Source organism: Nerophis ophidion, linkage group LG01, assembly GCF_033978795.1.
Source record: "Nerophis ophidion isolate RoL-2023_Sa linkage group LG01, RoL_Noph_v1.0, whole genome shotgun sequence".
Taxonomy (NCBI): domain Eukaryota; kingdom Metazoa; phylum Chordata; class Actinopteri; order Syngnathiformes; family Syngnathidae; genus Nerophis; species Nerophis ophidion.
Window position 1 is genome coordinate 47,705,318 of NC_084611.1, and position 27,500 is coordinate 47,732,817.

A 27,500-nucleotide genomic window follows, 5' to 3' on the forward strand; every position below is an offset into this window, starting at 1 on the left:
AACAGTTTTCCCGTAATGAGTATGATTTTTGATAATCCAGTGCTAAAAATTACAGTTTTCCATTAAAAATGATGAACTTAAAAATCTGTGTTTAACAAGACAGTTGCTGACATTGTGTTCCTTATTTCTACTCTTTATATTTTGAATAGTTGAAGCATAAAAAACATGATATTTTGTTATTTCATGCTTTAAATCATAAATGGCTATAGAATAAAAATTGTTTGTACTCTTTATGATTTTTGTATTTGGAGCAGTTAGAAGTGAGGAGGGAGTCAAAGAGACGAATTGGCTCTAAAATGCAAGGCAGAATCCACTAAAGCAGAAACTAAAATGAAAATGAAAGTTGCTCAGAACTGTGCCAGGAAGACTCATATCAAAGCCATCAAAGACAAATATTAAATGTAATGTGAACATAATGTATACAACTGCATGAACCATCTGTGCCTGTGAAGTAAACACTAGTAAGGTTTTAAATACTGTATAGAGTTGGCTAACCCATGTGGTTCCTGTGAATGTGAACACAATTACTGTTGTGACTAAGTAACATAGTGACTTAAACAGACAAAGTAGTGTGTAAATAATGTAAACAACTAGATTAACCATCTGTGGATGTGAAGTGAACACTAGTAAGGTTGTAAATACTTTGTAGAGAAGGCTAACCGATGTGGTTCCTGTGGATGTGAACACATTACTGTAGTTACTAAATAACATTGTGACTAAAACAGACAAAGTAATGTGTAAATAATGTCAATAACTAGATGAACCATCTGTGGCTGTGAAGTGAAACCCAGTTGGGTTGTAAATACTGTATAGAGCAGGCTAACCCATGTGGTTCCTATGGATGTGAACACAATTACTGTAGTGACTAAATAACATAGTGACTGGAACAGACCAAATAATGTGTAAATAAAGTCAATAACTAGATGAACCATCTGTGGATGTGAAGTGAACACCAATAAAGTTGTAAATATTGTGTAGAGTAGGCTAACCCACGTGGTTCCTGTGAATGTGAACACATTACTGTCGTGACTAAATAACATAGTGACTGAAACAGACAAAGTGATGTGTAAATAATGTAAATAACTAGATGAACCATCTGTGGCTGTGAAGTCAACACTAGTAAGGTTGTAAATAAGGTTTTTGAGTAGACTAGCCCATGTTGTTCGTGTGGATGTGAACACAAGTTGAAATTAATGTAGTGACTAAATACTAAATAACATAGTGACTGAAACAGACACAGTGATTCATTTGGATGAATGTATTTATGTCAACTCTGTTGATCATTTTTCAATACTTTGAAGACTACAACATCTTTAAATGCAATTTTTTGCATGTTCAATTGCTCACTGAGTGCATCTTGTTTCCAGGTGAACGGGATCCCACTCATAGGAGAGACACACAAGGAGGTGATCAACATCCTGAAGGAGCTGCCTCTCTTTGTGTACCTGGTGTGCTCTCGCGTCGTACCCCCCGCCATCCCCGGCAGCGATGAGGACGAGGAGGAGGACGCCCAGCTCACCCTGAAGGAGCTGCTGGCTGAGTTTAATGACAAGGTGAAGTGTGGGAATATGCAGATGTGACTACGACTACGGCTTGTCTAGCTCCTGCTCTTCTTGTGCTGTCACAGCTGGACCAGGGCTGCGTCATCCCCTGCCCGACAGCTGAGGACATCACCAAGCGGGGCGTGCCCCCCATGTCGCCTCCTTTGGCTATGTGGGAGAGGGAGGCGCAGGTGGTAGAGCTGGAGAAAGGCGAGTCGGGATTGGGCTTCAGTATCCTGGACTACCAGGTGATAGACGTGCCCCTGAGCCTCTCTAAAAATAGAGCAGACAGGAATAAGCCGCGGTCTTAGAACATCAGAGCGCAGGAAATAAGAGAAAGCACCGGTTCCTTTGTGGAAGTCCAAAGGAGAGTTCATCGGCAAAACTCAGCTAAAAACTTTCTTGAAAAAGATGAAACCACAGTTGCACTATAGGAGGAAAATGTTGCGGAGATTGTAAAAATATCATGATCAAAACAAGCCTTATTCCCAGGATCGCGCTGGCAGATAACACAATTAAAAATAAATATAAATGGGGACATCGCCGCTTGGAAATGAAGCCAGAGCTTTTATTATGCATTATTTGTTTGGAGAGGAAACCTTTCATCTTCCTCCAAAAATGTGTCACTCCTCTGTCTTCCAGGATCCGGAGGACGCCACCAAAACAGTTCTGGTGATCCGCTCCTTGGTCCCGGGCGGTGTGGCTGACCGAGATGGCCGCCTGCTCCCCGGGGATAGACTAATGTTTGTCAACGAGTGCGACTTGGAAGGCTCCAGTCTGGATTACGCCGTGCACGTGCTGAAGTCCACGGGCTACGGCCCCGTGCACATCGGTGTTGCCAAACCGCTGCCGGTATGTCCTGAGGAATTAATTTCATTTATCGTTAAAGGAGACCTTTGACGCTTCTAATCTTAACACGCTTCCTTGCGCTCCAGATTATTTAATATGTTTTGGTGTACATTTACCGTAGTTTCTCGTATATAAGACCACTCACTAATTTTTAGGCCAAAAAATTTTTTTCTACACATGAGCTGCACCGGACTATGATGCAGATATATACCTTGTAAAATAAGTTATTTACACAGAAATATTTACCTTAATTGTTTCTAAACAGCAGTAAAACGGCTGATCAAAACAAAACGGAAGTCATGGCCATGGACCCAAGCTAGCTAGCTCCCCAGTCGGCTAAACAGACTCAACGCTGACGTTTTGGTGAATTTGTGAAACTGAAACAATGCCATTGTAAATTAATAATAATAACAATTGTTAATGCTAACAACGCTAGCTTCTTTACATCACAACGGCACATACGAAAACACTCCTACAGACATCACACATGGGATGGTTTAGTAATTAAGAACTGTTTTAGCTGTATTGTAAAACTTACAAACCCTGCTTGGCGAGATGAACAAAGAATCCATACGAGTAGGTACGCTATGAACGTCTAGAAGACAGAACGGCACTAGTGCTTCCAGGTGAAAGCACTAAATGGAAGGACACAGCAGTACATGCAGTGAGCAAACACATCCTAAAGATGGCGCTGTAGCGCAAGCAATAATACACATTTTAAAGCTATTGCATTATGAGTATGTCGATGGAAAAAAAATCCGTAAATTGACTGCACCGTTTTATAAGCCGCAGGTTTCAAAGTGTAGGAACATTTATGTCAGGCCCATATAAGAATGTCAGGCCCATCTAAGTATGTCAGGTCCATAAAAGTATGTCAGGCCGATACAAGTATGTCAGGCTCACACAAGAATGGTAGGCCCATACAAAAATGTCAGGCCCCATATAAGAATGTCTGGCCCATACAAGAATTTCAGGCCCATACAAGTATGTCAGGCCCATAAAAGTATGTCAGGCCCATAAAAGTATGTCAGGCCCATACAAGAATGTCAGTCCCATACAAGTATGTCAGGCCCATATAAGTGTGTCAGGCCTATCTAAGTATGTCAGGTCCATAAAAGTATGTCAGGCCCATACAAGAATGTCAGTCCCATACAAGTATGTCAGGCCCATATAAGTGTGTCAGGCCTATCTAAGTATGTCAGGTCCATAAAAGTATGTCAGGCCCATACAAGAATGTCAGTCCCATACAAGTATGTCAGGCCCATATAAGTGTGTCAGGCCTATCTAAGTATGTCAGGTCCATACAAGAATGTCAGGCCCATATAATAATGTCAGGCCCCATACAAGAATGTCAGGCCCATACAAGAATGTCAGGCCCATATAAGAATGTCATGCCCATACAACAATGTCTGGCCCATACAAGAATGTCAGGCCCATACAAGAATGTCAGGCCCATATAAGAATGTCAGGCCCATACAACAATGTCTGGCCCATACAAGAATGTCAGGCCCATATGAGTATGTCAGGCTCATATAAGTACGTCAGGTCCATAAAAGTGTGTCAGGCCCATACAAGAATGTCAGGCCAATACAAGTATGTCAGGCCCATATATGTGTGTCAGGCCCATCTAAGTATGTCAGGTCCATAAAAATATGTCAGGCCCATACAAGAATGTCAGGCCCATACAAGAATGTCAGGCCCATATAATAATGTCAGACCCCATACAAGAATGTCAGGCCCATATAAGAATGTCAGGCCCATACAAGAATGTCAGGCCCATATAAGAATGTCAGGCCCATACAAAAATGTCAGGCACATACAATAATGTCAGGCTCATATAAGAATGTCAGAAACCATACAAGAATTTAAGGCCCATATAAGAATGTCAGGCCCATACAAGAATGTCAGAAACCATATAAGAATTTAAGGCCCATATAAGAATGTCAGGCCCATACAAGAATTTAAGGCCCATATAAGAATGTCAGGCCCATACACCTAAATAGTCCCCTCAAGAATGTAACTGTGATTATCTCAGTCCATAGATGTACTTTTATTTTGGTGATGACTAATCCATTTCCTGTGCGGGCTGCAGTGTTGTGTTGTGTTACTTTGTAATTGCACAAGTCTGGCAGGTTGTTGTTAGTGAAAAGGACATATTTCACTGATGATTGGTTCTAAAAATGGTAGAATGGTGGTCTTCATGACCTTTCGTTGGTCTTTGAGGGATCAGAAAGACATATTAGTATATTATTTGTACTTAATTAATTCCTTTAGGAGATTTCCCTCAGGAAAATTAAAACAATTATATATATATTTAATTAAGTTAGAACTTTCATTAGTGGAGTGTGACTTAGTAACTCATGGAGTGTGACTTAGTAACTAGTGGAGTGGGACTTAGTAACTAGTGGAGTGTGGCTTAGTAACTAAGAGCGTGGGTCCAGTTTCAGGTGCTGTGAATATTTCATGGGCAGAAAGGCCAGAAGGAGAAGGGCCGGGTATCTAATTCACTGCCAGCTTCTTCTTCATTCTCTCACTTTTAGTCTGAGGAACAAATTTGGAATTGTCCTTTTTCACCTCCACCTTTGGTGTGCCGCCAGCTGGAACTCTGCGGGGGACTGACGCCCATCTCAGAGAGGAGCACGCGGGCGTCCTGCGATGATGGCGAGGTCCACGCTCAGGACGGCGTGCTAGCCCAGGCCGGCCCTCGCATGCTGGACCGGGACTTCGTTGGGTCGTACTACAACAACAACACGGTAGGTCACACCACCATGTCTGCAGCTGCATCAAATACATCCTGTACCACAGGTGCATGATGGGAAATATGACCATAGGAATATATACAGTATATATATGTATGTATATATATATATATATATATATATATATATATATATATAGATATATATAGATATACTATGTATATATACTATGTATATATGTATGTATACCATGTATTTATGTATATATACTATGTATATATGTATATAAACTATGTATGTATATATACTATGTATATGTATATATATTATGTATATGTATATATATATATATGTACTGTGTATACATATACACATATATATGTATATGCATGTATATATGTATGCATATATGTATGTATATATACATATATGTATGTATATATACATATATATGTATTAATTTATAAATATGTATGTGTTTATATTTTATATGTATTTATATATATATATATATATATATATATATATATATATACATATACATATATATATATATATATATATATATAATCTATGTAATTGTATGAATACTATAAATATGTAAGTAAATTTTACATTAATACAATATAATATTTTACTAATATAATTAATAATCGATACATCAGAATTCAAAAGTATGTGAAAGTCGTTTTTAATCAGTGAGAAATATCAAGCACCTAAAATGTTTCAAAGGAGTTCGGTGACTTTTTTTTTCATCCTGCCTTGCTTTGTTGTATTTTGTTATGATTTGTTGTATTTTGTTATGATGTCCACGGCCTTCAGTTGTTGTCCTCTTTTAGCTCGCTGGCTCATCTTCTTTACCTTTTCGCCGCATGCAGGAAGTCCCACCGCATCAGCGCCTTGGCGACATGGACGAGGAGGGCCCGCTCTCGGCCCCGCCTCCTGGCACCAGCTTTGAGAAGACCATCACTGTTGTCCGGGGCAACCGTAGCCTTGGTATGTCCTCCGTCTTACTCTTGGCCACGGCGTCTTGGTGTGTGTATATGGCGCTAACCGCCTTCATGGGCGCCCGCCCGGAGGAGGAATGGTGAAGCCTGAAATACCCTTTTTTCTGACTATAAGGCGCACCCCAGTATAAGGTCTATGCATTACAAGCTCATTTTATGGTATGTCTCCTTGTGGTCTACACCAGGGCTTCTTAACCCTTTTGACCTCGGGGCCCATAGTTTTCCACTACAGATGGACCCGGAGCCCCACTCAAACTTTAACACTGAAAATTATCTTGATTTAAATCAAGATGAAGGCTTAGGTCAGGCTGATTACAAAATAAATACTCATCAAATACACATCAGAAGAAAAGCTCATAAAAACAGATTAAAAATACTTTTACATAGAATTATACGGTCATAAAAAATATTTTAATCAAATGAATGATTCATAATAATAAACTGTCAATAAAATTAAAGTTTCCCCACTTTAGTCATCATTTTTGCGCTTAAGAAATAAGTTATCTCCAGACTTACACTGTTCGTTTAATAATAATAAAATGTCAATAAAATTAAAGTTTCCCCACTTTAGTTATCATTTTTGCGCTTAAGTAATTTCTCCATGACGTTGGCTCCAGACTTCTACTATTTGTTTGATAATGTCACTACTGCCACAAGTGGTGACCTAGTGTACTACAACACAGCTGAGAAACACACAATGGGGGGCGCTCACGGCCTCACAATGAGCCCCAGGCCCTGCGGTTAAGAAACACCAGTCTACACAACATGTCACTGTGGTTCTTTGCTCAAAATATACAAGTTATATATACAAGTACAACCCATTTATTTATTATTTAAAATGTTGCATTAATGTTTTACACACCGTCTTTGTCTGTGAGCGCTCTTATTTACGTGCCTCCACTTCCACAGCGTCTTCTCCCCGTCATCTTAAATGTACCGGTAGTTTCTAGTGCGTCCATAGCCAATCTACTGACGGATATAAGTAAGAACTTTACACTACTTTATATTAGAAATGGCGAAGAATGAATGTCCAAACAAGAAGATAGAGAAAAATGAGTTTTAAACATTTTCAGTACTTATGCAGATCCCCAAAACACATCAGCAGGTACCAGAAAGTAAGAAAAGTTAGCTTTGTGTAATATTGAGAAGCAAAACGCTAGATTATGTCTCCTAATCGGTGCCATTTTGGTGTCCTTATACACACACCATAATAACACAGTGTGTTGAAGCACAGTACGTCTGACTATGGTAGTCGTAATGCTCTGACAAGCCATCAAGCGGTGCGGCTTCGTAGCTTACCAAATTTGTACCAAAACATTCTGACAGATTTTTAAGTGCCGTGTGTAAGTTCTATATTCTCAATGGAACATTTAAAGTTAAAGTACCAATGATTGTCACACAAACTTGGTGTGGCGAAATTATTCTCTGCATTTGACCCATCACCCTTGATCACCCCCTGGGAGGTGAGGGGAGCAGTGGGCAGCAGCAGTGCCGCCCCCGGGAATCATTTTTGGTGATTTAACCCCCAATTTCAACCCTTGATGCTGAGTGCCAAGCAGGGAGGTAATGGCTCCCATTTTTATAGTCTTTGGTATGACTCGGCCGGGGTTTGATTTCACAACCTACCGATCTCAGGGCGGACACTCTAACCACTCGGCCACATTTTTGGTGTTGCTTGCTTACGGGTAATTGCTAGCATCCTTTATTAAACCGGCGTCAACCTGCAGTCCACACATATCTCTTATGTGCGACTGCCATCCACTGCTCACACTTATCATTACACCATGTACACAATAAAAGTGCTTCCAGGTCAGTAAGTACAGCGTCCAATATAACCACCGTATTTCCCGGACTATAGAGAGTACCAGTATGTAAGCCACACCCACTAAATTGTGGAAGAAAATAAATGTGTGTCCATATATTAGACTCAGATATAGATGTTATGACGTGAGTTATTCACACATAAAATGTATTAATGTACCTTAATTGTTACTAAATGGTGTCCGGAAGACGGCAGTAAAACGGAAGATTAAACAAAACAGAAGTCATTGATGTCCTCATTCATCCTTTTCTAATAAAGTTCAAGATGTTTATCAGGATTCTTCTTCCTTGTACTTTGAAAATACGTTTGCTCATCCAAGTGGATCATTTTAGTATATTTGTTTAATCCCCTCCACAATTTAGCCCTCGGTGAAGAAAAATCCACATATAAATCGCACCTCTGTATAAGCTGCATGGGGAATAAAATCCACATATAAATTGCTAAACTGCTCGATTTCTGCCGTACAAAGCAGACCAAAAGCAACTTTGTCAACAACACCCGCTCGCTCTTTCTCACTTGCACCTACACATGCATATAATGCACTTAGCCAGTGATGCATTTACAGACACACACAAAGTGGGACAACTCCAACACCGTACATAATGTGTCACATTCCAGGTGGCTACACTGTGATTTACTAATCAAATGTTCTACTGTCATTTATTAAGAATCTTCATTTATAAATATTAATCATGAAATGCTCTTATTATATTAAATAAATACTAATAAAGTATATTTTTACAAACAGAAAGTTACAGGAATGTACACATGATGCCAGGCTTACATCTCATTGTGCAACATGTGAAGCTTGCTATTTGTTGTTATTGTCATTGTAAGTGGGCCAAAACACTTGTACTAGAAAATAATGTCATGGAAGTGACTGCTGTCATTTGATTGTAATAATAAGAAGAGTAAGTTGTTATATAGTCAGGTGTGCTGCGGGCGTGGCCATGGTTTCGCTCACATGTGCTCCACTCAATGCTTGCTCACACACATGAACAATTAGAAGGTACATTGGTTAGTTTTCCAAAATATAAAATGATAAAAGTGGAATATTCACTGGCGTCCCACTGAATGTGAATTCTCCCTGCCCACTGGGTGTGAGTTTTCCTTGCCCTTTTGTGGGTTCTTCCGAGGATGTTGTAGTCGTAATGATTTGTGCAGTCCTTTGAGACATTTGTGATTTGGGGCTATATAAATAAACATTGATTGATTGATTGATTGAATATTGCAGTCTGTCATTTCCTACATATACAATGCAGTACTTCTTTGTAGTACACATGTGTGTGATTATTTTAATTTAGTAACTTCTTCTTGCCTTGCTCATTAGAAATATGTTAATCGTATTAGTTCCTGCATGGTTAACAGAAGTGTTTACTTGTAGGAACAACACAATGTTTGCTAGCGTTATGACTTGTGTTTTGTCTCTTTTGTCCCCTGCACTATGATTGTATTGTCATTGGAATCAAGCACAATAAAACCTTCATTTGATCACTAATCAGCAGTCATTTCTTTGACCAGCTCCAAATTCTGTACGACCATAGTGTGGTGGATGAGACAGTGTGTGTGTGTGCGTGTGTGCGTGTGTGTGTGTATGTGTGTGCGTGTGCGTGCGTGTGTGGGTGTGTTTGTGCGTTCGTGCGTGGGTGCGTATGTGTGTGTGTGTGTGTGTGTCTGCTTGTATTTCTAGCCTTCTTGAGACCTGAAGAAGGAAAGTATCTTCCATATGAGGAGGTGTGAACAAGTGATGACATAAATCATGGTCCCAATAACATTGCATCTAATAGACAATGTCTCATTTGAGGTGACATCCATCATAATGAGGGTGGTCCCCAAAAAATTGACTGTCAACATATGAAACAACAAGTGTGTGTAAGAAATTGAAATGCGTCCCCTTTGGCCAAAATTGATTAAAAATAAATACATAAACTTATATAGAGAGACATACTGTAAAAACTTGAAGTAAATTATTGGGCTGTTTCTACTTTTAGATTTAATTTATTTTTAATATATTTATTATTATTATTATTATTATTATTACTATTTTTTTACACTGTGGCACTTTAAGGTTGTTTGCTCAACGTAAAGTGCTTTTTTTTTTTACAAATAAAATATATTATTAATATTATTATTAAATAATGAATGTTAAAAACCATGCAAGCATATATCATTAATGTTGTAAATACACTTCTTTATATATCTAGAAAGGGTGGTCCTAAAGAGGTAGGCTTTTTTCTAAGGAAGAGAATGTATTAAATACAAGTGTGTGCGTGCGTGTGTGTGTGTGTGTTTGTGTGTGCATGTGTGTGTGATTTACCCACTGGTGTAATCAGCCTCGTGCAGCAAGCTGCATTCAAGTGTTTGTGCAAAGCAGCATGTGCTACACCTCTGCTCACCTGTGACCTATGACCCGTGTGTGTGTGTGTGTGTGTGTGTGTGTGTGAGTGTGTGTGTGTGTGTGTGTGTGTGTGTGTGTTAAGCTGCCTAGTGTCTCCCTCCATTATGCTGACGATGCCACCGTCAAGTGTGTATTTGGGCTACTGTCTGGTGCACGCAGCATTAGCCAACCCTCCACTAACATTTGTGTGTGTGTGTGTGTGTGTGTGTGTGTGTGTGTGTGTGTGTGCGTGCGTACGTGTGCGTGTGCGTGTGTGTGTGTGTTGGCAGGGATGTCGGTGAGCGCCATCAAGGACGGCTCAGGCATGCTTGTGCGCAGCGTGGCCCCCGGGGGCTCTGTCAGCCAAGATGGCCGACTCGGGCCAGGCGACGCCATATTTGCCATCAACAACGAGACTACGTCCAATCTGACCAACGCCATGGCCAGGTCCATGCTGCGCAGACACTCTGTCATCGGGCCAGAGGTCAGGTGAGGCATTGTATCACATTCCACTACAGTTTAATACACTTGTGTTTGTGCCTCATTTTTGTGAGAATCCTGCTTTTAGGGGGTCAGTTTATACAGACCAAGTAATGTGTAAATAATGTCAATAAGTAGATGAACCATCTGTCGCTGTGAAATAAACACTAGTGAGGTTGTAAATACTGTATAGAGTAGACTTACCCATGTGGTTCCTGAGGATTTGAACACAACTGCTGTAGTGACTAAATAACATAGTGACTGAAATAGATAAAGTAATGTGTAAATAATGTCAATAACTAAATGAACCATCTGTGGCTGTGAAGTGAACACTAGTAAGGTTGTAAATACTGTATAGAGTAGGCTAACCCATGTGGTTCCTGTGGATGTGAACACAATTACCGTAGTGACTAAATAACATAGTGAATGAAACAGACCAAGTAATGTGGAAATAATGTAATTAAGTAGATGAACAATCTGTGGGTGTGAAGTGAACACTAGTAAAGTTGTAAATACTGTATAGAGTAGGCTAACCCATATGGTTCCTGTGGATGTGAACACAAGTTGTAGTGACTAAATAACATAGTGACTGAAACAGACCAAGTAATGTGTAAATAATGTCAATAAGTAGATGAACCATCTGTGGCTGTGAAGTAAACACTAGTAAGGTTTTAAATACTGGATAGAGTTGGCTAACCCATGTGGTTCCTGTGGATGTGAACACAATTACTGTAGTGACTAAATAACATAGTGACTGAAACAGACATAGTAATGTGTAAATAATGTCAATAACTTGATGAACCATATGTGGCTGTGAAGTAAACACTAGTAAGGTTTTAAATACTGGATAGAGTTGGATAACCCATGTGGTTCCTGTGGATGTGAACACAATTACTGTAGTGACTAAATAACATTGTGACTGAAACAGACAAAGTAATGTGTAAATAATGTCAACAACTAGATGAACCATCTGTTGCTGTGAAGTGAACAGTAGTTAGGTTGTAAATACTGTATAGAGTTGGCTAACCCATGTGGTTCCTGTGGATGTGAACACAAGTTGTAGTGACTAAATAACATAGTGACTGAAACAGACATAGTAATGTGTAAATAATGTCAATAACTTGATGAACCATCTGTGGATGTGAAGTGAACACCAGTAAGGTTGTAAATACTGTATAGAGTAGGCTAACCCATGTGGTTCCTGTGGATGTGAACACAATTACTGTAGTGACTAAATAACATAGTGACTGAAACAGACCAAGTAATGTGTAAATAATTTCAATAACTAGATGAACCATCTGTGCTGTGAAGTAAACACTAGTAAGGTTGTGGATGTGAACATAATTACTGTAGTGACTAAATACCAAACGATTGTTTGTGTGAGTTGACATATGATGTGACTTTAACATTCTCCCCAACGTTTAATTGATTTTGGATTCAAGGGTAGATTTTTTCTTAAAATTTATATTGGAGTCTAAAGATTCATACATACAAGTGTGTAAGGCAGATACGGAAATAAACACAGGCCTGCCTATAAGAATAACCACATTGGCTACTCACACTCACCTGTGATCTCGACTGTGACCTGCTGCCATGACAAAAAAAGCTCAGTTGACTCTTCCTCTCCTATCAGACGTCTTTGACTCTAAAACCCAAAGACGTCTGAATCATTGTTCTAAATGTACAAAGACATTTGTATTACAGTTCTAAATGTACCAATGCAGTACTCCAGTACTCATTAAATATGTACTACTTTACTTACTTTTTGGACAACAGCCTCTATTATCCTAATTGAAAATGTTCATAATTTTTCGTGCAGCTCAAGTCCATAACAACATAACAGGAAAGACCTTGTCCTCGTTCCTTTTTCTCTTCAGCACTTCCTTTGACTCAGTCTAACCCACCAAGGACACTTGGAGTCTGTTTCCATTGTAAAACATGCAGAAATAAAACTTCATTTCCTGTACTTGAAGTCTACAAACAATACACTGACATCATACCTTTATGGAACAATGATGATGCCAACAATACAGGTATATGTTGCTTTGGTTACTAATACTATTCCATGAGGTTATTACCCAAAGTACACAAGTTCAAGTCCCAGTTTGTTGCTCTTCAGGCCGGAGCAATACGTCCTGAAAATAATACAAACCCTCTTTCCATATGCGTTAGGAAATTGTGTTAGATGTAAATATAAACGGAATACAATGATTTGCACATCCTTTTCAACCCATATTCAATTGAATATGCTACAAAAACAACATACAGTGGGGCATACAAGTATTTAGTCAGCCGCCGATTGTGCAAGTTCTCCCACTTAAAATGATGACAGAGGTCTGTAATTTTCATCATAGGTACACTTCAACTGTGAGAGACAGAATTTGAAAAAAAAAAATCCAGGAATTCACATTGTAGGAATTTTAAATAATTTATTTGTTTATTATGGTGGAAAATAAGTATTTGGTCACTTCAAACAAGGAAGATGTCTGGCTCTCACAGACCTGTAACTTCTTCGTTAAGAAGCTCTTCTGTCCTCCACTCGTTACCTGTATTAATAGAACCTGTTTGAACTCGTTATCTGTATAAAAGTCACCTGTCCACAGCCTCAAACAGTCAGACTCCAAACTCCACTATGGCCAAGACCAAAGAGCTGTCGAAGGACACCAGGAAAATAATTGTAGACCTGCACCAGACTGGTAAAAGTCAATCTACAATAGGCAAGCAGCTTGGTGTGAAAAAATCAACTGTGGGAGCAATTATCAGAAAATGGAAGACATAAAAGACCACTGATAATCTCCCTCGATCTGGGGCTCCACGCAAGATCTCATCCCGTGGGGTCAAAATGATCATGTGAACGGTGAGCAAAAATCCCAGAACCACACGGGGGGACCTGGTGAATGACCTGCAGAGAGCTGGGACCAAAGTAACAAAGGTTACCATCAGTAACACATTACTCCGAAAGGGAATCAAATTTTGCAGTGCCAGATGTGTCCCCCTGCTTAAGCCAGTGCATGTCCAGGCCCGTCTGAAGTTTGCCAGAGAGCACATGGATGATACAGCAGAGGATTGGGAGAATGTCATGTGGTCCAATGAAACCAAAGTAGAACTTTTTGGTATAAACTCAACTCGTCGTGTTTGGAGGAAGAAGGAATACTGGGTTGCATCCCAAGAACACCATACCTACTGTGAAGCATGGGGGTGGAAACATCATGCTTTGGGGCTGTTTTTCTGCTAAGGGGACAGGACGATTGATCCGTGTTAAGGAAAGAATGAATGGGGCCATGTATCATGAGATTTTGAGCCAAAACCTCCTTCCATCAGTGAGAGCTTTGAATGGTTGACCAGACACTTATTTTCCACCATACTTTAAAAATAAATTCTTTAAAATTCCTACAATGTGAATTCCTGGATTTTTTTTTTCACATTTTATCTCTCACAGCGGAAGTGTACCTATGATGAAAATTACAGACCTCTGTCATCATTTTAAGTGGGAGAACTTGCACAATCGGTGGCTGACTTAATACTTTTCTGCCCCACTATATTGGATGTTCAAACTGATAAACTTTGTTTTGTCTGCAAATAATCATTAACTTTAGAAATTGATGCCAGCAACACATGACTAAGAAGCTGAGAAAGGTAGCATTAAATACTGATAAAGTTGAGGAATGCTCATCAAACACTTATTTGGAACATCCCACAGGTGTGCAGGCTAATTGGGAACAAGTTGGTGCCATGATTGGGTGTAAAAGAAGCTTCCATGAAATGCTAAGTAAGTCACAAACAAGGATGGGGTGAGGGTCACCAATTTGTAAGCAAATTGTCGAACAGTTTTAGAACATTTCTCAATGAGCTATTGCAAGGAATTTAGTCCGTAAAATCATCAAAAGGTTCAGAGAATCTGGAGAAATCACTGCACGTAAGCGATGATATTACGGACCTTTAATCCCTCAGGTGGTACTGCATCAAAAACCGACATCAGCGTGTAAATGATATCACCACATGGGCTAGGGAACACTTAATAAAACCACTGTCAGTAATTACAGTTGGTCGCTACATCTTTAAGTGCAAGTTAAAACTCTACTATGCAAAGCGAATGCCATTCATCAACAACACCCAAGAACGCCTTTGGCTTCGCTGGGCCCGAGCTCATCTAAGATGGACTGATGCAAAGTGGAAAAGTGTTCTGTAGTCTGACGAGTCCACATTTCAAATTATATTTGGAAACTGTGGATGTGGTGTCCTGCGGAACAAAAAGGAAAATAACCATCCGGATTGTTATTGGCGGAAAGTTGAAAAGCCAGCATCTGTGATGGTATGGGGGTGCATTAGTGCCCAAGGCATGGGTAACTTACACATCTGTGAAGGCACCATTAATGCTGAATGGTCCATACAGGTTTTGGAGCAACAAATGTTGTCATCCAAGCAACGTTATCATGGACGCCCCTGTTTATTTCAGCGAAACAATGCCAAGCCACGTGTTACAACAGCGTGGCTTCGTAGTAAAAGAGTGCGGGTACTTTCCTGGCCCGCCTGCAGTCCAGACCTGTCTCCCATCAAAAATGTGTTGCCCATTATGAAGCGTAAAATATGACAGCGGAGAGCCCGGACTGTTGAATGACTGAAGCTCTACATAGAACAAGAATGGGAAAGAATTCCACTTTCATAGCTTAAACAATTAGTTTCCTCAGTTACCAAACGTTTATTGAGTGTTGTTAAAAGAAAATGTGATGTAACACGGTGGTGAACATGCCCTTTCCCAACTACTTTGGCACGTGTTGCAGCCATAAAATTCAAAGTTAATTATTATTTGCAAAAAAAGAATTAAGTTTCTGAGTTTAAACATCAAATATCTTGGTTTTGTAGTGCATTCAACTGAATATGGGTTGAAAAGGATTTGCAAATCATTGTATTCTGTTTATATTTACATCTAACACAATTTCCCAACTTATATGGAAATGGGGTTTGTATATCGCACGGACAAACCCGTGATGTATCCAGTATATTCCATATATCGCCCAGCACTACTACATTTGTTTACTTCCGTAACGACCTGTTTACTTCCATAACGACCTCCGTATAGTTTTGTAATCAATCAGAAATATCAAGCAGCTAAAATGCGCCAAACATGGATAAGTGTGGAGTGTGTTTTGTATTTTTCCCATCATGCAATGTAAAGGATTTAAATGGGTGTAATTTGGATTTTTTTTATGTTGCTTGGACATTTGTTTTAATAACATCCACAAAATTCATTTCGCAGTATGTGTTATGTGTCACCATGTGTGTTGACATTTATGTTAATTGTATTTTTCGTCTGCCATGACTAGGGAAGGTTGTTTGGATAATACAATAATAATGCAATTCCTAAGCCAGCCCTGCAACCAACAGAGCAATTGAGAGGAGACACAAACATGACACATAACAATCCAAAAGTAGTCCAAGAAAAATGAATAATATCAAAAACAGTATCAATATTAATAAGAATTGGAAGTCTCTGTGATAAGATTATGGTCTGCATCTGTTTGTTTTCAAAGCTGGAGCGACTCGCATTTTGAATTCGCTCTACATTTTTTAAAGACCAATTTCTGCTCAGCCATCTTTACAGAAGATGTTCTTCACCCACTTGCCGCCTGACGTCTCGCATGCCCACCTGCTTGTGCTCCAAACTCTCCAAACACATCTCTGAATTATTCATCCCTGCTCTCACTTTCTGACTCGACAAGTCCGACATGCAAAACATCCCCGCTGACACGAGTACAACTCTGAGGGGTCGCAGTAAAAAAGTAAGCCCAGCCTGGCTGTCACGACACTTTAGGGGCCACGTTGCCAACCTGCCGTCAGGAGCCGAGCTGCAAATTGGCCTTTCAGACGTCTCAAACGCCTGCCAGAAGGAAAGTGAGAAGGAGCTTTTTTTTTTTTTTTTTTTTATGACACTCAAGACACATTTTGAATACATGACAGGACACATTCATGGACACAGCTTTTATAAATAAGACCTTTTGTTCTCTAGTTTCAACAATTAGCCGTCTGCGCTCTGATAAGAACGGGGCAGTAGATGTCAACAGGGGTGTCCAAACTGTTTGACTCAGGGGCCACATTGGGCTAAACTCATTTGCATGTAAAGTAACTATACAACCTACACACCTGTGTGTACAAACTGTATTCATACAATGGATAAATCATTTATATATTAAGAGTATGTGAAAGTGTGACTCCCACATCGTTTACTTCTGTGACGACTTCCTTGAAGTGTTGTAATCAATCAGAAATATCAAGCAGCTAAAATGTGCCAAATGTGAACAAGTGTGGAATGAGTGTTTTACATTATTCCCATCATGCAATGTAATGGATTTACATGGGTGTGTAATTTGACATTTTTTATGTTGCTTTGCCTTTTTTTTTAGCATCCACAAAGTTCAGTGCGCATGTTGTGTTATGTGTCACCAGGTGTGTTGACTTTTGATGCTGGTTGCATATTTTGTTGCACCATGACTAGGGAAGGTTGTTTGGACAATACAATAATAATGCAATTCCAAAGCCAGCCAAGCAACACCCAGAACGACAATCAACAGAGCAATTGAGAGGACACACAAACATGACACAAAACAATCCAAAAGTAGAGTAAAGAGTGTTTTGCATTTTTCCCATCATGCATTGTAATGGATTTAAAATGGTGTGTTTTTTTTATTTAGAACATCAACAAAGTTCAATGCGAAGGTTGTGTTATGTGTGACCGGGTGTGTTGACTTTTATGTTAATGGCATTTTTCGTGCACCATGACTAGGGAAGGTTGTTTGGATTAGGTCATATAAGTAAATGTGCTATAATGACTTCAAGGTCATTGACCTGATTGACTCATTGGCAGATATTTAAAATCAAGTTGAAAACACCCCACAGGTAGGATTGGTTTTTAAACTCTTGACGTCTCACAGGCCAAAGTAAAGACACCAGCATACTCAGCACGCAGGCCGTAGTTTAGACAAACTTGTCCGAAACATTTTTAATTTCGTTGACTAATAATTTCTGTTTTTTGTCAAAAACCTTTTTTCCTCTGAAGAAAACAAGTAATTAAAGACTGAGAGGATAACACAAGTAACGTATAAAAAAACGAGACAAAAGTGTCAAAAACCAAATGCAATCATTTGTAATTAGGTCATGTAGATGGGCGGGAGTAGTTGGGAATATATCCAATCACAGCTCTTTGTGTTGAAATAAACTTGAAAGAGATATTTTATACTTCATATTTTAGTTTACTCATGTTATTGTCCTTTTAACTGACTGATATGTTATCACTTCATTGACTAAAACTAAAATCAATTTTTGATGACTAAAATTTGACAATAACTAAAATACCTTTTCGTCAAAAGACTTAAAGTACAAGAAAGTAAATGATCATATAAACGTCCTTTTTTAGATAAAATGCACTTGTGGACTACTTTCTTCCATATCTTTGAGGCAAGTGGTCTGCTTTAGGCGCCGCCTTCGACTCCTCCAAATATGGCAACAGTAAGTGGCGCTCCTTCAAAAAGGCGTGTGCAGGAAGTGACGTCATTAAGACGGCTGCCCCAAATGAATGAATGAATGAGTGAAGCGATGGCTTATTTGTCTGGATCAAAAGACCGAAATGGTGAAATGCTCGCTGCCAAGTGAGGCGTGGGTCTGTGTTTTTGTCAGCGACTGAGCAGTTTTTCATTGTCCCCAGGATAACCTTCGTACCCGCTCCACGTGTGGACCAGCACCGGCACCGCCTGGGTTTGCCCCCGCTGGCCTCCACCATAGACCACGACCCTTCCTCCCCCGCTCCGCCTTCAGAACCTCCCAGTCCAGTTGAACCCTCCTGCCTTTCAGTCCAGTCCAAAACCTCAGGTTTAGACCCGGCCTCGGTCAGGTAACGTAAGCTCCTGGAACTAGCAGCCTGTTCTTCATCTCCATCACTTCATGCACGGTGATGTCATACGTAGGGCTGCACAATCCCGGGAATAATCAAAGTTGGAAACTTTCTTTGGGAATTAACGGGAATAAACATTGAATGCAACATGCTATATCTTGCAGCATGATTATTAGCTAAACCAACCTCATTGAATTCAAATTCAGTAGAATTTCGACCCTTCACTGTGCATTCCTCCATCACATCTGCAGTGCTTTCCTCCATCACATGTGCAGTGCATTCCTCCATCACATGTGCAGTGCATTCTTCCATCACATCTGCTGTGCATCCCTCCATCACATGTGCAGTGCATTCTTCCATCACATCTGCAGTGCATCCCTCCATCACATCTGCAGTGCATTCTTCCATCACAAGCACAGTGCATTCCTCCATCATATGTGCAGTGCATTCCTCCATCATATGTGCAGTGCATTCCTCCATCACATTTGCAATGCATTATTCCATCACATGTGCAGTGCATTCCTCCATCATATGTGCAATGCATTCTTCCATCACATGTGCAGTGCATTCCTCCATCACATGTGCAGTGCAATCCTCCATTACGTGTGCAGTGCAATCCTCCATCACATGTGCAGTGCATTATTCCATCACATGTGCAGTGCATTCCTCCATCACATTATTCATCTAACCGATTTCTATTCATTTGTCCATCACTCAAATATTTTTAAAGACTACTCCAAATGTTTAGCTGACTATTTATATCTTGTGTGTGGCACTACACTAGTCTTTTACAAGAGTAAATAAATACAAAGAGAATAATGGTACGTATGATGTGTGGAGACATTCCACCCAAACCAATGTAGGCTGAAAGGCAGTGTACATCTGCAAATAGTGTGCAAAGAGCTATGTCAGGTATGCCACAAAGATGTAGCAGCACATAGACAAGTGCCCAATTATACAAACCCCGTTTCCATATGAGTTGGGAAATTGTGTTAGATGTAAATATAAACGAAATACAATGATTTGCAAATCCTTTTCAACACATATTCAGTTGAATGCACAGTCCGGGGTCTCCGCTGTCGTATTTTACGCTTCATTTTCGATGGGAGACAGGTCTGGACTGCAGGCGGGCCAGGAAAGTACCCGCACTCTTTTTTTACGAAGCCACGCTCTTGTAACACGTCCTGAATGTGGTTTGGCATTGTCTTGCTGAAATAAGCAGGGGCGTCCATGAAAAAGATGGCGCTTAGATGGCAGCATATGTCGTTTCAAAACATGTACGTACCTTTCAGCATTAATGGTGCCTTCACAGATTTGGAAGTTACCCATGCCATGGGCACTAATGCACCCCCATACCATCACAGATGGATGGTTCGCTTCCCCTTTGGTCCGAAACACACAATGTCGAATATTTCCATAAACAATTTGAAATGTGGACTCGTCAGACCACAGAACACTTTTCCACTTTGCATCAGTCCATCTTAGATTATCTCAGGCCCAGAGAAGCCGGCGGAGTTTCTGGATGTTGTTGATATATGGCTTTCGCTTTGCATAGTAGAGCTTTAACTTGCACTTACATATGTAGCGACGAACTGTATTTAGTGACAGTGGTTTTCTGAAGTGTTCCTGAGCCAATGTGGTGATATCCTTTAGAACTTTATGTCGGTTTTTGATACAGTGCTGTCTGAGGGATTGAAGGTCACGGTCATTCAATGTTGGTTTCCGGCCATGCCGCTTACGTGGAGTGATTTCTCCAGATTCTCTGAACCTTTTGATGATATTATGGAGCGTAGATGTTGAAATCCCTAAATTTCTTGCAATTGCACTTTGAGAAACGTTGTTCTTAAACTGTTTGACTATTTGCTCACGCAGTTGTGGACAAAGGGGTGTACCTCACCCCATCCTTTCTTGTGAAAGACTAAGCATTTTTTGGGAAGCTGTTTTTATACCCAATCTTGGCACCCACCTGTTCCCAATTAGCCTGCACACCTGTGGAATGTTCCAAATAAGTGTTTGATGAGCATTCCTCAACTTTATCAGTATTTATTGCCACCTTTCCCAACTTTTTTGTCACGTGTTGCTGGCACCAAATTCTAAAGTTAATGATTATTTGCACACAAAAAAAAGTTTATCAATTTGAACATCAAAATATGTTGTCTTCATAGCATATTCAACTGAATATGGGTTGAAAATGATTTGCAAATCATTGTATTTCGTTTATATTTACATCTTACACAATTCCCCAACTCATATGGAAACGGGGTTTTTATATCATTATTGGCATTCCCCATTCATTCCCATATATTCCCATTCATTCCCACGGTGTCCAACTTTGAATAATCAAAAAAATTGTCAATATTTCCAAACTTCCTGTAATAAATTTCCGGAAACTTTCCGGAAATTTACGGGAAACTTTCCACCCCTTTGCATCCGTAGTTCTACCTTGAAGGTGTCCACCTTGGGAATTAGGAGTGCAACACATGGCAAGGCTTTACTTCCCACGTGCTGATGCTGTGAGTGATGATCTCCAATTAGCTCCATCCAGGACTCTCCAGTCCATATTTTCTCCTCTCCATCCTTTGTGTTGAGAGCATCCTCCCTCTCTCCCTCTCCCTCTCTCTCGCTCTCTCTCTGTCTCCTGCATTTTATATCTCTCCGGTTATATTTAGCTCTTCGCTTATGGATCCCAGTGCTGACTGTCAGCGAAAATTAATTGTTTGGCTTGTGTCTGTCGCCGCTTTCACTCCGTCTGCCTGCCTCTATTGCTCTCCATCCAACAACTCCCCCTCTCTCCTCACTTTCAATACATCCGTGCTTCCTCACTCTGGAACCATTTCTTTGTCTATAGGCTGCATCGCGTCACTCCCGCCTACACAACTAACACAGCACTCCCAGGTTTTCTCTCGCTCTCTTTCCGCTCGCAGCTGAAATTAAATATTTTTGGGGCAGGTTGAACCAAACTGAGTTTCGCCTTCCAAATATGGAATATAGAATGGAAAATTAGAAGTATAGATGACCACCTTGTTCGTATGTGTCTTGACCCGTGACGGGGATCATGTTTTGTTTAGTCGTGTTCTTTAGTTTTTGGACTCCCTCAGTTCCGTTTTGTGCACTTCTGGGTTTGAGTACTAATTGGGTTCACCTGCCTCTGGTTAGTGGTCGGCACCAGGGGCGTCACTAGACCTAATATTGTACTGGGGCACACCTGGGGCACACATAATTCATGTGGGTGTGCAAAGCGCGCAAGCAAAAACATTTTTTGCACTTATTTATCATAAAAAATACATAAATAGTGCTTTAAACTATGAAATCATATCAGATTATGTTGTATGGATCTTTGATTAACCACCTGAAATTAACTAATGCATTTGACCTACTTGTGCACCTTTTTACTCCAGACTTCTAAACTGCTACTGGTAAAAGCAAAAAGGAAGAGCAATGAATATTTTTGAAATATATATTGCAGTAATCATCTGCAAATTTAACATCTACAAAAGTAAAACAAAAAATAAAGCACCCCTACATCTCTGGGTTCTTTTATATTATTTAATTTCCATTTATGGCAATGTGGCTAATCCTATTTCAGATACACAAAACTATAAAATATACACAAAACAATAAAGCCACAGTAGTAGAATAAATGAACAACTGTTGTGTGTCTGTTCAGGGAATCATTTTCTGAGAAGTAAACTGTAACGTCTCGTTTTCATTTTTGCAAAGTGGTCAATCACTCTGGACAGACATGGACATATTACAGTAACTGTTATACAGTTGACCAGTGGTTCCTAACTGGTGTGTCGTGACATAAAAGTGGATTGTGTGTCATTTTCAGTGAGTCGCAGTCAGATGTGTGTGTGAAAAAAAAAAGTTTAGGGAGAAAAAAATCAAATTGTGGCAACAAAACCAGATTATTTTAGCTTTTTTTCTAGTGACTATTAGTGAGTATTTTAGCAAAAGGCAAACCGACTAACAAGTTGGAGGAGGACTCAGGACAGACATGGAAATATATTTAAAAAAAATCTAAATGGGGCAACAAAACCCGATATTTTCAGCCATCTTTCTGAAAACAAATACAGAAATGTTACTATTTTTTCTGGAAACAAAACCAGATGCTTTAGCTGTAGCAATTTTTCTGGTGACAAAACAAGATTATTTTAGTCAATGTCGCACCGATTAACAAGACAAGTCTGCTGTGCTATTTTTCTGTGAAATAAACTTGAATGATTTAAAAATTGGCTCACGACTTGATGATATGGAAAAATGTTTTTCTTCCTGAAGATAAACCATTTGAGAAGCACTCAACTCACACATGCTTACTCCAAATCATCATTGATGCAGAACCAGCAGACAATAACCAACATTATGTTTCATATTCATTGGAAATTCCCCCGACAGCTCAAACAGCAAATGAATATGTTTGTCTTGATACAAGGAATAACGTTAGCTAACTTAGCATCAACTTAAGACAATGATGTTGCCTAGCTAGCTAGGACTTCACTTACATCTCTCATTCCTTGCTGCGGGCGAATAACTTTTTGATATCCATCTAGGGGTTACAGTTTGAGTCAAATCAAAATCAAAATAATGTAATTAACAAATTGTTGTTGGCTAACGTTACCTACCTCACGCAGTGATTCGCAGCCCCCCCCTCTCTCTCTCTCTCTCTCTCTCTCTCTCTTTCTCTCTCTCAACCGAAGTCTTGATTCACACGTGAATAAATTACCATATTAATTAGCCATGTGCTCATTGTTAGTGGAGTCAATACAGTAGCAATCAATTACCATACTAAGTAGTATGTGCGCTGTTGTCTATGTTATCTAGACTTAAAACTCTGAAGCGTTTTTTTTTTTATTGGTGAAATTTTTACTGGGCACTGCAGATCAACAGTGGGGCACGTGCCCCAGTGAAATATGTCTGGCGACGCCCCTGGTCGGCACGCTTACCTGCTGCCGGGCACTACTCGGAGAGCTACTTATTCACCTTTCTCACCACCCTCAGTCTGGCTTCGTTCTGTCACGTGGGGCTCCAACACTAACAGAACATGACTACGCAAAACAATATCCGGGTCATGGATCATGTTTTGTTTAGTCATGTTCTGTTAGTTTTCAACTCCTTCAGTTCCTGTTTTATGCACCTCTGGGTTTGTTTTGGTCACCACCATGGATACTGATTGGGTTCACATGACTAAGCAAAAAACCTACTCAGTGGCTTAGTGGTTAGAATGTCAGCCCTCAGATGGGTAGGTTGTGAGTTCAAACCCAAAGTCATACCAAAGACTATAAAAATAAGAGCCATTACCTCCCTGCTTGGCACTCAGTATCAAGGGTTGGAATTGGGGGTTAAATCACCAAAACTTATTCCTGGGCGTGGCACCGCTGCTGCCCACTGCTCCCCTCACCTCCCAAGGGGTGAACAAGGGGATGGGTCAAGTGCAAAGAACAAATTTCACCACACCTAGTGTGTGTGTGACAATCATTGGTACTCTAACTTAACAAAACATGATCCGGGTCACGAAACATGTTTTGTGTAGTCATGTTCTGTTAGTTTTGGACTCTCTCCGTTCTTGTTTTGTGCACCTCTGGGTTTGTTTTGCTCACCATGGGTACTGATTGGTTCACCTGCCTCTGGTTAGTGGTCGGCATGCTCGCCTGCTGCCGGACATTAATCAGAGAGCTACTTATTCACCTTTCCCACCACCCTCAGTCTGGCTTCGTTTTGTCTCCATGGGGGTCCAAAACTAACAGAACATGACTAAACAAAACATGATCCGGATCACGGATCATGACAGTATGCCTACATTTTATCATTCAGCTCCAGTTCTTTTTCAGTAAAAAAAGTGTTTTTTCTAGACCCAAGCACGAGATCAGGGCCAGATCCGACCTGGTGGTGACACCACACGGGCCCCCATTCAAACATTTTGTCAGCAAACTCCTGTTGTATTAAACAGTGTTTTTTAACCAGAGGGCCAGGGGCCACTGTTCGGCTGTGAGCCCCTTTGGAGGCCTGCTAAACACAATCTGTTTCTCAGTCCTCATTTGTAATGCACTTTTCCACCACTCGGGGCAGTAATGACAATATCAAACAAACGGAAGAAGCCTGGAGCTAAAGCGCAAAAATGATGACTAAAATGGTGAAGCTGACTTTAATTGTATTTACAGTTTTGTTAAGAAACTTCTAATATTGATTACTAATGTGGTTCAAATGTATTTATTTTAACACTGTAAATGTATTTTTCTTCAGTTTTCACGAGTTTCTTCTTTTGCAGCATATTTGATTAGTATTTATTTTTGTAATTAGCCTGACGTAAGCCTGGGTAATAATCTTTGTAATTAACACGTGCTTTCATATCACTTGAACAGGTTTATCCAGGAATATAATCATTGAATATACAAACCCCGTTTCCATATGAGTTGGGAAATTGTGTTGGATGTAAATATAAACAGAATACAATGATTCACAAATCATTTTCAACCCATATTCAATTGAATATGCTACAAAGACAACATAATGATGTTTAAACTGATAAACGTTTTTTTTTGGCAAATAATCATTAACTTTAGAATTTTATGCCAGCAACACGTGACAAAGAAGTTGGGAAATGTGGCAATAAATACTGATAAAGTTGAGAAATACTCATCAAACACTTATTTGGAACATCCCACAGGTGTGCAGGCTAATTGGGAACAGGTGGGTGCCATGATTGGGTATAAAAGCAGCTTCCATGAAATGCTAAGTAATTCACAAACAAGGATGGGGCGAGGGTCACCAATTTGTAAGCAAATTGTGGAACAGTTTTAGAACAACAGTTCTCAACGAGCTCTTGCAAGGAATTTAGGGATTTTACCATCTACGGTCCGTAAAATCATCAAAAGGTTCAGGAATCTGGAGAAATCACTGCACGTAAGCGATGATATTACGGACCTTTGAGCCCTCAGGCGGTACTCCATCAAAAACCGACATCAGTGTGTAAAGGATATCACCACGTGGGCTCAGGAACACTTCATAAAACCACTGTCAGTAACTACAGTTGGTTGGTACATCTGTAAGTGCAAGTTAAAACTCTACTATGCAAAGCGAATGCTATTCATCAACAACACCCAGGAACGCCTTCGGCTTCGCTGGGTTCAAGCTCATCTAAGATGGACTGATGCAAAGTGGAAAAGTGTTCTGTGGTCTGACGAGTCCACATTTCAAATTATATTTGGAAACTGTGGACGTGGTGTCCTCCGGAACAAAGAGGAAAATAACCATCCGGATTGTTAAAGGCGCAAAGTTGAAAAGCCAGCATCTGTGATGGTATGGGGGTGTATTAGTGGGCTAGGCATGGGTAACTTACACATCTGTGAAGGCACCATTAATGCCGTATGGTTCATACAGGTGTTGGAGCAACATATGTTGACATCCAAGCAACATTATCATGGATGCCCCTGTTTATTTCAGCAAGACAATGCCAAGCCACGTGTTACAACAGCCTGGTTTCGTAGTAAAAGAGTGCGGGTCCTTTCCTGGCCCACCTGCAGTCCAGACCTGTTTCCCATCGAAAATATGTGGTGCATTACGAAGCGTAAAATACAACAGCGGATACCCTGGACTGTTGAACGACTAAAGCTATACATAAAAAAAGAATGAGAAATAATTCCACTTTCAAAGCTTCTACAATTAGTTTCCTCAGTTCCCAAAACGTTTATTGAGTGTTTTTAAAAGAAAAGGTGATATAACACAGTGGTGAACAAGCCCTTTCCCAACTACTTTGGCACGTGTTGCAGCCAAGAAATTCTAAGTTAATTATAATTTGCAAAAAAAAAATAAATTTATGAGTTTGAACATCAAATATCTTGTCTTTGTAGTGCATTCAACTGAATATGGAATGAAAAGGATTCTGTTTATATTTACATCCAACACAATTTCCCAACTCATATGGAAACGGGGTTTGTAATTGAAATGAAGAGTAAGATCACTAAGTAAGTGTTGGTATGTGATTGTCGCTGCACGGACACACACGTCTTACACAGCAGCATGGCAGACCTCACTTCTGCACAAATCTGATTACAGAAACACTTTTGTTTACACGCACAGATAGAGATACAGACACACGTGTAAATACTGAGGCAGAAAGGAAAACATGTGTATCTAAACACACACACACATCGAGATACAGACAAGACTTAGTCCAAATTATTATTTGCAATAGTCAAGACTTAGTCCAAAATATTTTTTGCAATGGTCAAAACTTTGTCCAAAGTAGTCTTTGCAATGGTCAAGACTTAGTCCAAAGTAGTCTTTGCAGTGGTCAAGAGTTAGTCCAAAATAGTATTTGTAATGGTCAAGACTTAGTCCAAAATATTCTTTGCAATGGTCAAGACTTAGTCCAAAGTAGTCTTTGCAATGGTCAAGACTTAGTCCAAAGTAGCCTGTGCAATGGTCAAGGCTTAGTCCAAAATATTATTTGCAATGGTCAAGACTTAGTCCAAAGTTGTCTTTGCAATGGTCAAGACTTAGTCCAAAATATTATTTGCAATTGTCAAGACTTAGTCCAAAGTAGTCTGCAATGGTCAAGACTTAGTCCAAAATATTATTTGTAATGGTCAAGACTTAGTCCAAAGTAGTCTGCAATGGTCAAGACTTAGTCCAAAGTAGTCTTTGCATTGCTCAAGACTTAGTCCAAAGTAGTCTTTGCAATGGTCAAGACTTAGTCCTAAGTAGTCTTTGCAATGGTCAAGACTTAGTCCAAAGTAGTCCTTGCAATGGTCAAGACTTAGTCCAAAATAGTCTTTGCAATGGTCAAGACTTAGTCCAAAGTAGTATTTGCAATGGTCAAGACTTAGTCCAAAGTAGTCTTT

At 39.9% G+C, this 27,500-nt stretch overlaps 1 protein-coding gene across 1 annotated transcript in view; it reads left to right on the plus strand.

Annotated features, from left to right (window-relative positions):
• The window catches only part of si:dkey-92j12.5 (multiple PDZ domain protein), a 184,013-nt gene that overhangs the window by 55,748 nt on the left and 100,765 nt on the right, over positions 1–27,500 (plus strand). The window contains exons 15-21 of the mRNA XM_061910044.1: positions 1,368–1,553; positions 1,628–1,789; positions 2,184–2,393; positions 4,988–5,143; positions 5,968–6,085; positions 10,586–10,784; positions 18,475–18,660. Of these exons, the coding sequence (XP_061766028.1) occupies positions 1,368–1,553; positions 1,628–1,789; positions 2,184–2,393; positions 4,988–5,143; positions 5,968–6,085; positions 10,586–10,784; positions 18,475–18,660 (1,217 nt within the window). The remainder of the gene's footprint in view (positions 1–1,367; positions 1,554–1,627; positions 1,790–2,183; positions 2,394–4,987; positions 5,144–5,967; positions 6,086–10,585; positions 10,785–18,474; positions 18,661–27,500) is intronic.